This window comes from Pararge aegeria, chromosome 21 (assembly GCF_905163445.1).
Source record: "Pararge aegeria chromosome 21, ilParAegt1.1, whole genome shotgun sequence".
Classification (NCBI taxonomy): domain Eukaryota; kingdom Metazoa; phylum Arthropoda; class Insecta; order Lepidoptera; family Nymphalidae; genus Pararge; species Pararge aegeria.
This window is the reverse complement of record NC_053200.1, coordinates 15,529,457-15,543,861: the sequence shown is the minus strand read 5'-3', so window position 1 is coordinate 15,543,861 and position 14,405 is coordinate 15,529,457. Positions and strand designations below refer to the sequence as shown.

At 36.5% G+C, this 14,405-nt stretch overlaps 1 protein-coding gene across 2 annotated transcripts in view; it reads right to left on the bottom strand.

Moving 5' to 3' along the window:
* LOC120633329 (E3 ubiquitin-protein ligase Nedd-4) overlaps window positions 1-14,405 on the bottom strand; it is a 44,520-nt gene that overhangs the window by 26,023 nt on the left and 4,092 nt on the right. The window contains exons 2-7 of one of the 2 annotated variants that reach the window (XM_039903520.1): window positions 13,732-13,811; window positions 12,130-12,211; window positions 10,201-10,239; window positions 8,831-9,000; window positions 6,269-6,413; window positions 450-515 (exon numbers count right to left, since the gene is read on the bottom strand). In XM_039903520.1, coding sequence (XP_039759454.1) covers window positions 450-515; window positions 6,269-6,413; window positions 8,831-9,000; window positions 10,201-10,239; window positions 12,130-12,211; window positions 13,732-13,811 — 582 coding nt within the window. The remainder of the gene's footprint in view (window positions 1-449; window positions 516-6,268; window positions 6,414-8,830; window positions 9,001-10,200; window positions 10,240-12,129; window positions 12,212-13,731; window positions 13,812-14,405) is intronic. The other variant, XM_039903521.1, reaches the window with a different exon arrangement.

Here is a 14,405-nt window from a genome sequence, read left to right as displayed (position 1 = left end):
ACATTATAGTCATAAAGTTAACTTCTTTTGTGACCGGATTGCCTTTAAAACGCCTTTATGTCCATAAAAAGCTGTTTAAGTCCTAGCAATAAAGGATAGCCATAAATTATTATTTTTTTTCTTAATATCCACATTGATATCGATACATTTTTTTGAAATATGGATACTCTTTGGAACTTTCTGCATCCTGACATCTAGCTGTCTTTGGAATACGCAAAATGCATGCAAGAATATTAAAAGCAAAAGGAATAAGCGATTTGACCAGAGATATAAATCGTTAAATGCGCTATCTATCCATGCTTATTTATTCGTTACGTACATTTGCATTAAATGATATCGCTTGCTATAATCGCAATTTAAAGTGCGAGAGCTCACTTACTCACATCCAAGTCGCAAGGGCGTATCTAACGATTTAAGATCTTTGGAGTTGATAGTAAAATTTAACCTACAACGTCAAAGTCCGTGGCCTCGACCAGCTGCCAGTCGTCCCCAGTCAGCGACGGTAGCGACGACACCTAGTGCCAGTCAAAACCAAGCTTTATGACTATTGCGATAAGGTGCAACTACTTACAGAACAAAACGGTCAGCTCAGGGGTCAAACCTATATTAAACGGGTACATAGTTGAAAAATACTGAATTTACCGTTAATTATCATTATTTAAAAATACTAATTTTATTTAACTGACTACTTAACCCTAGTTTTTTAAAGAATAACATATTGATTTTAACGCCTCCGTATCAAACTTACGCTACCTCTTTATTGCGTTCAAAAGAAAGAAAAGACAAGAAGCTAAAGGCAATTTTTTTTTTGATTTACGGAAATACTGAAAATTGAATGGTGTATAAGAAGAAAGAATTAGTATAAGCACCAAGCGCTGCCTGATAATTGGTGGTGTTACTCCATGACGTATTTGCGTCAGTATAGAGGGTAAATTAAAACTTTAATACAGCTACACCGCACTCGATGGTGTCTTATAACCGGAACCTTTCTCTTCATCCTGCTACCCTAGTACCATATTGTCAATTTAACAGAGTAATCAATCATCAATAGCCAGACGTACAGTGGACCCTGCTGACCGTTGTCCGTTACATTCCCACTGTCGCCTCTTACGACACCCGCGGGAAGAGGATCCTCTTGGTGACTACTGTATTCTGATCTGACATCACCACATTTCATATCAGATTACAGTATATAAAACGTGTAAATGAAAACCGAAATAAAACTCCTCAAGCTGTAGAGGTACATTATGTACTGTCTCTGAGACTTATCTGTGAAACCGAAAACCTAATAGTTCTTCAATAAACCACTGCCATAGTTTTTACTGAAATAAATCGAATACAGCTTAACAAAATCATGAGACTACGCGTCTCGTAGCGTAGGTAGTGTGCGTGTGTCGGTCTTTTATTATCAATAGGGTTGTCATAAATAAACAATTAGAATGTTTTGAACGAACATACGTTTTGTATGAAAAAATAAGTATGCTTCTTTTGATTTGATTATAATAACTTTCTAAAGATTTAATAATATATACCTCATGAAATTTACTATGTACCACGAAATAATGCATCCTTCAACATTATTTCGTGATTCGGGTATACGTTGTATAATACAGTAATACCTGTCAATCTTACAACGTTTATGAACTATCTACGTTTTCTTTATATGTTGAGCATGACACTACATTTATTGTCAATAGAATTAAGCATAAATATAAGTTACTATTTAAAAATTCAAAATTCAAGATGGCCTTCCGTAAGCACTTTGAAAACTTTAGACCTGTCTGTTTGTAGTGACTCTACCACCGCTTCGGAAAACAGATTCTACCTAGAAGAAGCCGGCAAGAAACTCAGCAGTTGATTTTTCCAACACAGCATTTTTACAATTATTATATCGTTATTAATATTTCTATTAACACAAAAAAAAATGTTCGTGTGCAAAATGTGTAAACACGAGATTCGCACGTATAGTGTAAGAAGTGTTTGGTGAGGCAAGCCTGAAAAAAAAGTGATGCTAAAACTAAATATTACTAATTAGCGAAACAATATAAATGTCTAGGAGAAGTCCTAATCGCTTTTCAGACATTATATGACATATATATATATATATAAAATACAAATCTACATTTCAAAAATGAGCATTATACGACTTGAATTAAGGACTTGACGAAGCGGGTTGGAATAATATCGCACCAAATTATAAAAAGTAAGATTCACAATCTCTCTAGCTCTCTCTCTCTCTTCAAATCTCCTTAGATTTGCGTTAAAAATAAATATAAAACAAGAATAACTTGTATGATAACAAAAATTAAGAATTACAAGTAAAATAAAAAATCTTGGTTATTAATTGCTCTAACTGCATAGCTGTGGGATGGTGATAGCCAAAAAAACCTGGCTAAGTTTTTAGTGCCTTAGACCAGGGCGCGTTTGGAAACCTGCTAGCTTTAGTTTTAAGTTAATGAATAACCATCACCTAACATTAGTGGTAACATGTTATATGTATGAACGCTTCATAAGTACCTGTGATAAGGTCTACATGAAAAAAACCCTTTTTATGAATTTGAATGTAAACCTGTATTGAACGTTTGTACATTTTTAAAACGGTTGACTAGAAACTTTAAATTGTTTTTAAGACCAATAAGAGACCATTTACCATTGTAATACATATAGTGTATACATATAGTAAATACATATAGTATTAAGAATAAGTTACAGCTTCAGCCTTAAACATTTCATCATCATCAACTGATAGAAGCCCACTGCTGGACATAGGTCTTTTGAGACATAACGGACAACATTTACTGAGCATATTTTGCTTTTTCCATGACATCCGACGGATAGACAAACCATCAAGTAATCCTTAAAATGTTCAGTTATGGAGCGAGGAACCATTAAAATAGACAAACTACTAAGCATAACTATTGCGTTTCACACAGGTGCCAATTTTAGCAAACCACACTGAAAAATCAAATAATCTTACTGAATCTTCATCCATGCTTGTCATTGGTGTCTGGATAATAATAATACAAATTAATATTGGTACTCAAAACGCAGATATTACTATGTTAATACCCGTTTTTTCACTAACGGCGAACAAGTTGATGCCTAAATAAGCAACGCTTAAAGGATATTCAACGAAAATTAAGCTTATATATTATACTCCGCGAAAAGCAGAAGAATCTGTGTGGTGAAATTTATAATTTCTTCAATCGTTATACTCCACACCAAACAGATCTTCGGCAATGTACCCTCCACGCACGTTTCGCTCCGAAACCGGAGTATCCTGAGGAGATGTTGACTTTACAATGAATAATTGTTAAGATTTTTTTTCTTTAATTCTTCAATTATTCAATTCAATTATCCTATCCAATACAAAAGATATTCCTTGGTCTACATCGACCAATAGTTATCACCTAAGAGTTGGTGAAACGTTCTTATTCTTAAGACATCGCCTTTATCATTAGGCATTCGATTCAGGCGATGTTGTTTATGTTTCGTGAAAACGGGCGTAACTCAAATAAAACTCAACTTGCACTACAACGCACGCAATCTAAATACGTAATAATAAATTCAGTACTTCATAACTACAATGTAGTACCTAATTTATTTAAACTTTCGTACGTTAATTACAACAATGGAACTAGAAAATTTTCCGAATAGCAACACACCAATCTTAATAAACTACAGGTATAGAGTACGTGCCGAGTCTATGAAGTAGCCGGCATCCACACACTTCATAGGCCCCTTCCGAAATAACTGTGTTACAGTCGATACTTAAAAATATCTCTCTGATTACGAGAGTATATTTCTTATACTAAAGATGTTAAAGTACATGTGTCTAAAAATACTGGGCTCAAAAAGCAGGTTTAAAATGCTATTTGACGCTGGACTAGCTCGTTGCACGCCGCGATATCGTATGAGGTTTTAGTGTGAATGAGAATCCTTCGTACCTACTTTTTCATCACTATCATATCAACCCAATGCCGGCCAACTACAGGGCACGGGTCTACTACCACAATGAGGAGTTAATGCCATAGACCACCACGCTGACCCAGTGCGGATTGGTGGACTCCACACCCTTTGGTGAACATTATGGAGAACTCTGAGGCATGCAGGTTTCCTCACGATGTTTTCCTTCACCGTTGAAGCAAGTGATATTTTAATTACTTAAACGCACGTAACTAAGTTAGAGGAGAGTGCTGGGATTCAAACCTTGCTCCCGGAAAGTGAAGACTAGCTCGTACGCACTGGGCTATCACCGCTTTACCTACTTTTTAATCACAAGGTTTTTATGTATTTTTTCTTTTGTTAAATGCCTTTTGATGAGCACGTCACTATGCGTCTATAATGTGAATGTGGACTCCAACTTTGCTGTTATTTATTGTTCTTCAGTTCGATCAATGACATTATGGTAATAACTATAAAAACAATTTACAAAAATTACATTTCCACACCAGTTTTTATATTCTATTCTAGTTTATATATCGAAGGGAGCTTTGCAATTTGTTTGCTTTTCGCCGTTTTTTTTTCACAATGGGATTTTATTTTTTTATATTACTTACTTTAACGGTGGAGGAAACCATCGTGAGGAAACCTGCATGCCTGATAGTTCTGCATATTGTTTTCAAAGACTTGCGGAGTCTACCAATTCACACTTGGCGGTTAAAGAAAGATATGAAAATTTAAATTTTAGTAAAAAAGGTGCACGGCTAAATGCAAAATGAATTATTTTACTACTATTGGTAATTTTTTTTATGAATGAATAAATATACTACGACAATACACACATCGCCATCTACCGCCAAAGTAAGCGTAGCTTGTGTTATGGGTGCTTAGATGACTGATGAATATTTTAATGAATAATATACATATAAACACCCAGACACTGGAAAACATTAATGTTCATCAAACAAACAATTTTCCAGCTCTGGGAATCGAACCTTTGGCTCAGAAAGCAGGGTCACTGCCCGCTGCGCCAATTGGCCGTACATAAAACTGTTTCTTTTTCACTAGCTATGATGTCATCTTTCGATCACTGAGACACTTGGGATCTAAGTGTCTCAGTGATCGAATCACTGAGACACTTAGATCCCAAGTGTATTTTTTATGGCATCCATCCGTGCCATAAAAAATCTAATATTTGTTATGGCAATTTAAAACGAGCATTTCTACTTGAATATGTCATACAATTTGTCTTACGGGTGTCTCTTCCACAATTATTGTGACGGGCTGGGCAAAAAAAATTAAAATTGTAACGCAACAAACAAAATATATAACTACTACTATAAAGAAGAAGAAAAAAGGAGCGTATCTACAAAAAAAGATCAATTTCTTACTGGTTGCTCTTCCAAAATGGTCTGACAGGAAAAGAAAAATCAGTTTTAAAATGTGAAAGCCAAAAAAGCCTGCAATTGTTAAACATGGAGAAAAGTTACGAGGAATTCTTCAATACACAATCTCAAATTCGATCGCGTCTTATACTTCCAAAAATAACACTCAGTGACTGTCAGATTAAATCATTATTGTGATGTTTTCGACTAAATCGTAAATTTTACAAAAGGTGAGCTGAATGTTACTCCCACAGCCTGCACACCTCTTACTGCTCACGATACTAAAGCCTTAACTAAATACATTAAACATATTTTTTTTTAATTTGTGTCATCTTGTTTATTTATTCGTACCTATGTAGTTATATGAATGTAGGTTCATAATAATTTTACACCACCAATTTGTTCTGGCTCTTGTTGTCCTAATCCTAAGGTTGCCTGGCAGAGATCGCTTTTAAGCGATAAGGCCGCCTTTTGTATTCTTCTCCATATTTGTGTTTCTCTCTATTCGTCCTCTATTTTCCTAACTGTGTAGTGGTGTACCAATAAAGAGTTTAAATAAATGAATAAAGCCAAAATAATTAAGCGCCAAAATAATTAATTAATTAAATTAATACCTACTGAATTTTGAAAAGGCTGGGTTGTCTACTATTTTGATTTAACACTGTATTTAAATTAGATGCAAAATTAAAGCGTTGCGTTGCATCGTTGCAACGCCGGTGCAGCTACAACGCGTTCATCTGACGAAGCAACGCAACACACTGAGTGTCTAGTGCGGGTCTTTCTACCTACGTTTACTTCGATCGCGTGAAAGTTAACAATGATTTATATAGCAAACCATATATAAAGCAAAGTAAACGTAGCTAGCAAATGTCACACTAGGCGCTCTGATGAGGCACCGCCCGCAGCGGTGCGTGTGGGAATCGCGGATGGGACGCACTCACCGGCTGCACGTCGCCCACTTGCGGCGCCGGCTCCACGAGCTCCCAGCCGTCGGGCGGCGGCTCGGGCGCGGCGCCGGCGGCCTCGCCCGCGCGCCCCACCAGCGCGTGGTACACCTCGATGTGCCCCCGCACCCGCGAGCGCGCGCTGCAACACCACCACTCCGTCACAACTCAGAACTATTCTAAATTCATTTCAAAATTCCAAATTCAAAATTCATTTCAAAATTCAAAACTCTTTTCAAAATATAGTAATATTGTTTCTTTAAAATATAAATATAACCTATTTAAAGCTAAATAAAATCTAAAACGTCTCCGAAACCACCGCAGCGAGGCACAGTTCCTAAGATGCTGGCAGCATTGCCCCTTTGGATGGCCAAACTAATTCGTTGGAATTAATATAAATTAATTATAAATTCAGAATTCATAATTCATTTCAAAATTCAAAATTTATTTCAAAATTCAAAATTCATTTATATCAAGTAGTCCCAGTTTATAGGCACTTTTGAAACATCGAGTCAGTCTTGTAATGACTCTACCTCCGGTTCGGAAGGCAGATTCTACCGAGAAGTGCCTGCGAGAAACTGAGCACTTGCATCCATACTCCATTTTCTCTCATTTGTCTCATTTATTTATTTATAATGGAATGATTTACTATTATTTTATTCTATTTTAATATTTTGGAATGATTCACGCAGTAAAATGGGCCCAAGAGAGTCATAAAGGGATACATTTAAAGAAGTTAAAATAATGACGGTGCAGAACATATATGAAAATTTAATTTATGTCCTTAAAAATATAACAAAATTTAAAAAGAAAATGGACCGTAACAATATAAATATTAGAAGCAAAATAGACTCGGTGTGCAGTTTACTATTTTATAACAAATTACCAAATGAAATATTTGAGATGTCTCTCAATAAGTTCAAAGTTTATATAAAACGAAAGCTTACAGAAAAATCCTATTATAACATTAAGGATTACTTAAACGATAAAAAGCTTGGGTGTGAATTGCGTTAGCTTCATAGCTTCATATAAATTTACTGGAAGATGTTGATAACAAAAAAAAAATTTACCCGACTAAGTTTGTTGTGGGCTCTTCTTATACCAGGGCGCGTTTGGAACCCTCGTAGCTTTAGATTTAAGTTGGCGAACGAAGTTATCACCATCCCCTTACAATTATGTAAACATAAATGTACGAACGCTTCATAAGTGCCTGTGATTGGCCTACATGAATAAAGAAATTTTGAGTTGGAAAATTTGAATTTAGTAAATGTGAAACTATTATTTACAGGTTACCACAGCATGCATTAAAATGTAAAAAGTCATTCCTATAAATTATTTGGAGTTAACTATTAGTCTGTTAATATAATCATTTAAAAGTATAAACATATTTTTTTTTTAAGTTTAGTGATTTAATTTAATCAAAATAAATATATAAAGCAGTCGACCCATTATATACTCAATAGTCAATCAATTTCGTCAAAAAAATTTAATAATAACGGAAAGTTTAACATTCTACGGAACTATTCAAAAAATACGATACATTCATCGGAAATATAATCATTATAAGAAAGATGCACCCCAAAAGAAATTGTGCAGTGCAAAAATTATCCTGAATATAAGATAGCATTCCAAAACAAAAACACAAATACAACACTAATAAGCGCGAATTGTCACTACACTGAAAGTATAACAACTGGAAGAAAAAAATATAAATAACTAATGAATCTAGCAACATTGTAGTTAGCCAAAAACAAAAATAACATAATACAAGTGCGCAGGCTAATTTCCTTTGCACTCCATGGCTCAACACCGACTCGACTAAAATTAATTTATTGCATTAGAATGCCGTGCCGCGTGGTGACGGCAGATGAGAATACAGTTCTCACCACCCCTCTTCTTACCGCGGGTGTCGTACGAGGCGACTAAGGGAATATAACGGAGAGCGGGCAGCAGCGTCCTCTGTGCTACTACTACTATCTACTGCGATCACCAACCCGCCTGCCCAACGTGGTGGGCAAGTGCTCCAGTTGGGAGATACCTTTAGTCCAGCAGTGGACTGTAAGGGGCTGTTGATACTGATGATGATGACATTAGAATGTGAGCTTTATATCATTACCAGATGTTACTCGCGTTCTTTGTCTGCGTTCCTTACAGTTTTCTATAAATCCCACGGGAATCGTTTGTTTTTCTGGGATAAAAAGCCTGTGTTACTAGCTAACTAACTCTATGTCAAAAATTTTTTCGTCCGGTTTCTTAGTTAGAGCGTGGAGAAAGAACAAACAAACTCACTCTCGCATTTATATTACTAGGAAGGACTAGTGTCTCGGACCCATTCAGTTATCGAAATGACTAAAAAAACAAAAATTATAGTAATTTTTGAAGTGAAATACTATTGCACATAAAAAGAGAAACACTTCGCAATAACACATTTTCGTAAAGTCGGGTTGAATCATGAGTTGATGCCGTGCAAAGGCGATTAGAAGCTTCAGTTCGCAGTTAGCTAAAAACAAAAGGAACTAAAACAAATAAAAGAAAGAGAGCGCATGCCCGACTACTTACACAGACCTGCGCGGGCGCAGCGGGTACTTGCAGGGCGGCGCGCGGCCGAGCGCCGCGCTCTCGGGCGCCGCGCCGGCCAGCGGGATCTCCACCATGCCGAGGAAGTCGTCGCGCGTGAGCCGGTTCTCGTCGAACACCTGGATCAGCAGCTTCTGCTCCTGCGGCTTCACCTGCGCCAAGGAACGAGTTGAATGCGCATGATGAGCAATTTTGAAAACTGCCCTACGATGTTCGGAATTATCTATACTATCGCGGACTATCAACCTCTATTATGAAAACTAAGCTTAATTTGCTATACTCCGCGTAAAGCAGCAGTATCAGTATAGTGTAATTTATAATTTACTTCTTTAATTTACTAATTTAATCCTTACACTCCACACCAAAAGATCTTCGTCAATGTACCCTCTACCCACGTTTCTCTCCGAAACTGGAGCATCGTCAGGAGATGTTGACTTTACAATGAATGCCTTTTATACCTTTCTGACCCTCATTAGTGCCTCTGAATATATTAAATAGAGGTGAAGTTGATAAGTTTATTTGTTCGTTTAGCAATTCGAACCTCCCATTTTTATGTTTAATATTTTCTAATTGTTCAATCAAATCAAGTCTCAACCTTTTGTCGCAAGTATGTTATATTTCGTATAAATGATTACTGGCTGCTTTACACAGAATACAGATTCTCCTGCTTTTCGCGGAGTATAGCAAATTAAGCTTAATTTTCATAATATATCATGGAATTCCGCAAAGTAACGCCTGCTTTTATCCAATACTATCAAGCTCTACCACTTTTCTATAGAACTTAATCATATATCTCTCATCGTTAAGGCAGCGTTCATAAGAACTGATTTCGATCGATCGTTTTTCTCCGATTTACTTTGTAAATCCGACTCCCTCGAAAAGTTGTTTTAAGTTTTTAATATATAGCCAATTCAGGTGTAGCTTTCTATTGGTGAAATAATTTTGAAAATCGGTTCGCGAAAACGCTATTCTGGTGTCATGGCCGCACACGTGACGTCATAGGACAATTTTGGTTTTGCATCTGGTATTCATAAGAAATAAAATTTAGCAACTGATAGTTTGAAATCACAAAATATACGCCGAGATTTTCGAAGTTAAGCAGTACAAAATTATGACGTCAAATTTTGAATTCATTGTTTCACCGGATCATGGCGGATCGCTAGATTTTCGCAGTTTTATATATTAATATATTTACTACCTAAGATATAATAATAATATCTGATATATAATCTAGAAACTATGGTGGGTTTTTTTTAACAAATTGTAAAATTGCGCAATATTGCGCTTCAGATTTCCGTGATTTTAGTGAGTCATATTATTATTACTTGTAAATAAAATATGTCGAAACTTACCCTGAATACGAATTCCTGATTCCATATTGGATTCAGTGTCTGAAAAGATTTAAAGGACAAGATATAATATTAGTAAGAATACATTACAGTTCGTGTCACAATTCTATTTTCAATTTTTTTTGTGAATTTAAGCAGAAGCTCTCCGGTTTGATTTCCGGCCGGGGCAAATTGGGAATTTCTAATTTCTGAATTTTCCCTGGTCTGGTCTGGTGAGAGGTTTCTGCTGTGGCTAGTTACCGACAGAGACGTGCCGCTAAGCGATTTAATGTTCCAGTGCGACGACACGTAGAAACCGATTAGGGGTGTGACTCCCTAAAAGGTTAGCCCGCTACCATCTTAAACTGCATCATCTCGTACCACCAGGTGAGATTGCAGTCAAGGGCTAACTTGTAATGGAATAGAAAAAAATAATTATTGTAGTAATAATTCTTAGTCGACTAAATCGAGTTCTTAAGTCGACTTATTAGAAACGGACATAAATTAGTGATATCTACATATCGTCTGAGAAAAGTACAGAAAGCCTTTGAATTTTGAATACCTTTGCCTAAGTTTAAACAATGTATTAAAACACATTTAACAAATCGCGGTTTCTACACGATTGATCCTTAAGAACAAGGCTGCTCGGAAGCGGGCCACTCCGCTCTCATCTCTCACAAAACAGAAAAATTCTAAAGATTGTTAAACTATAAAATTATATTAGAAAAGAGCAATCTGCCGAGTTTCTTGCCTTTCGTAGTGGAAAATGCCTTCCGAACCGGTGATAAGGTCACAACAAACAGACTTACTTGACGTTTCAAAAGTGCTTATAAATTAGGCCTACTTGAAATAAATGAATTTTGAATTTTTAATCAACCTGAGGCATACGTGCTAAGCCTCTTGCGCCTGTAATTATATCGAAAACCACGCACTTCAGATCGGCTAGCATTACTGCGTGACGGCAGAAATAAGAATAAATAATTGTAATACATTTTGTTATTTTTTTTTTTTTATAATTATATATTTATGTGGTGTACAATAAAAGTGTATTAATTCATTCATTCATAAGCATGGCTATAGTACCTGCTACCGAGGACGAGTTTGTCACAAAATTGATTTGCTGCCAAAAAGAGTCAGTAAAAAATAATTTCCCACAAACGAATTGAGTGCCGATTTGCGTGCTTCCGAAAGAGCAATAAGAGTCATGTGAATACATCAATATACTATTCAAGGATATATATATTACATTTGGACATATTGTTACTTTGTCACGCGCGATTATGAACCTTAAGAACTAGGCACTTATTATTTGTAACAAAAGAAAAACAAAATTCAAGTAGGCCAAGTTTATAAGCACTTTTGAAACGTCAAGTCAGTCTGTTTGTAGTGATCCACCGGTTCGGAAGGCAGAACAATATATAAGTTATCTAACCATATACCTGTAAACCAGGTGAGATCGCAGTAAAGCGCTAACCTGTAGTGGACTCATCATTATCATCACCATGTCAACCAATGGACGTCCGTAGCTGGAATTTGTCTTTTGTACGGAGTTCCAAATACCATGGTCTTGTGCCGCTAGGGCCCAGCGGCTTTTGCAACTCGCTTGGTGGCACCCATCCACCTCGTAGGGGGTCTCTCCCCCCACGAGGTGGATGGGTGACCCTCCCTCTCCTCGTTTACCTGTGAGAGGTCGCCATTCCAGCCTTAAGACAACGTCCATCGTTCAACATTCTTCGAGCCAATTGCCCCACCCATTGCCACTTCAGCTTCGCGACTCGTTGAGGTAACTCTAGTTCTACGGATCTCCTCTCTCAAGCATAGCTCTCTCTATCACCCACTGAGCGACCGTCTTATGAGGCTTAGGCATTCTTACGAGACCTATATTTAGCGACAACGTTTAGGAACCATAAATCATCATAGTCATGTAGTGCGATAAAAAGAACAAAAAAATACCTTCTTCTTGGTTTTCGTAAGAAAAGTTTCAATCGTGACATCACCGTCCACCTTTTGCAGTTCCACGCGGACATATGGGTCACTGGAACACAATAGATTTCATGGCTATAATATTAGTTACAGCTCCGTATTCGTATTGTGCCATCTTTCACAATTTTTATATTAAGGAACTAATAATGCTTTTCTTGAAGCAAAGTTTTTCGAGGTGAATCAAAAATTTTCAAAAATATAAAAAGGTTAACAACATTTGCCATAACGGGACTGAAATCCAGTTAACGGGGTACGATATATCGACAAAATTTCAAATTTCATATCATCGTATGTACCCATTTACATTTTTTTTAATAAAGCTATTGACTTCAAGCTTGGTTAGTAGTTATTGATTATGCTAATACAACTATATTGCAAATTAAAAGTAAATTTATTTCCATTGCAAAAGGTTTGGGTCAAACCTTCAAAATTTTAAGTGTGTTACTAGGTCAAGTATATTATTGTAATAAATCCTTTACAAACAAGCTGGGGCATTCGAATAATTATTATTCAACAAAACAACTATTTACAAGTTCTATGAAGGTACACAAAGATACAGAACCCTCGGTAGAGGAGGCTCGCTCCACTTTAACCGGTTAATTTTTTTTAAATTGTTACCTCTATCAAATCAGAAGATTAAACTCCAGGCTTTTAACTATAAAGGGAAATGTTTGACCTACGTTTACGTATTCGATCGTGTCAGCGTAAAGTCAGCGAACGAAAACATAGTAGTCGTGCTTTCTAACAAATTTACATTCGAATTGAATCGCAAAATACATGATTGATTCTATTGTATGTCATGCAGTACGGGACCAGCCGTGATTCAATCTGACCGCCGGCAGTCAATCTGTCACTATTTTGACTAAGAAACTAGACGCATGCGGGGCACACCTTATAAGCCACTCCCACCGAGACTGTTTTGGTTAGAGGCCATTTTTTAGCAATAGTTATGCTTCTATGTTTATTTCGTTCGCTGGTTAAAGTTAACTCTAACATCTTTGACAATAATGTTTCCCAGTATAGTAACTAGATGGCACCCTTTCGATTGCCTACAAATTGAAGTTAACTATCACATGATCGAATAAGTTAGCGAAACTTGAACATCTCACACAAGGCACTTTGATTTTGATGATAGCCTTTTCGTATCAAATGGTTTACTATTTTTTTAGGTTCAATGTTTATTTTATAGAGATATTAAAAGGTAAAAAAAATGTTGGAATGGAGAACAGAAAACCTGCTCTCAGAAGCTATTATTGATATTGGAATAAACAGTAATGATAGCCCTCAAGGGTAGATAATTAGTAAATGGATTTACAGCATTTCTGACAGGGAACAGTCCAGCTACAACCTAAATAACAATCATATAGCCTGTGAATACATACACAAATTCCCTCTTTCTGTCATCAGTTATAAGACATCTATGGACAGAAGACCAATCATTGTTTTACTAAAGAACATTCATACAATTTTTATTAGTAACAGTGTTAATGTAGTTACAAAAGAGTAATCTTATGGGATTTACAGGGTGAGTGTGGTAAATAAAAATTACTAAGACTAATTAGAGTAGCTTACCTAGCACCAAAAATGTCTTTTTTAGCTAATGAATACGCCCCCACTATCTTCAACCGAAGCAGGAAGCTGTTTTCATCAGTCTGCAATTAAGAATAACACTGAATTAGTAGTTGAATTGTTTCATTTTAATAAATCGACTATGGGAAATTTAAATGGGAATCGTAGCAATGCAAACTGTACATGAAAAGCTTGATGGCACCCATCCACCTCGTAGGGGGTCTCACCCCCCACGAGGTGGATGGGTGACCCTCCTCGTTTACCGGTGAGAGGTCGCCATTCCAACCTTGAGACAACGTCCATCGTTCAACATTCTTCGAGCCAATTGCCCCACCCATTGCCTATGGGACACGACTATGGGAATAAATCGACTATGGGAAATTTAAATGGGAATCGTAGCAATGCAAACTGTACATGAAAAGGTGGTGATAGCATTGCGCATTTGCATACATCTCTAACTTTTCTAATTTATGTGTGTTTTAACATTGTGAGGAAACCTGCAAGCCATAGTCACATGTAGATTTAAAAAAAAGAAATTATTTAGTCACAGCCCCATGATGAATTATTATCATACCGCCATACATTAGCAGTAGTAGTAGGTTGGGTATGACCTCATAGCTTAAAAGACAAAATATAACCTGATATGATATGCAATGAGTCACACTGGCAGGCAAGCT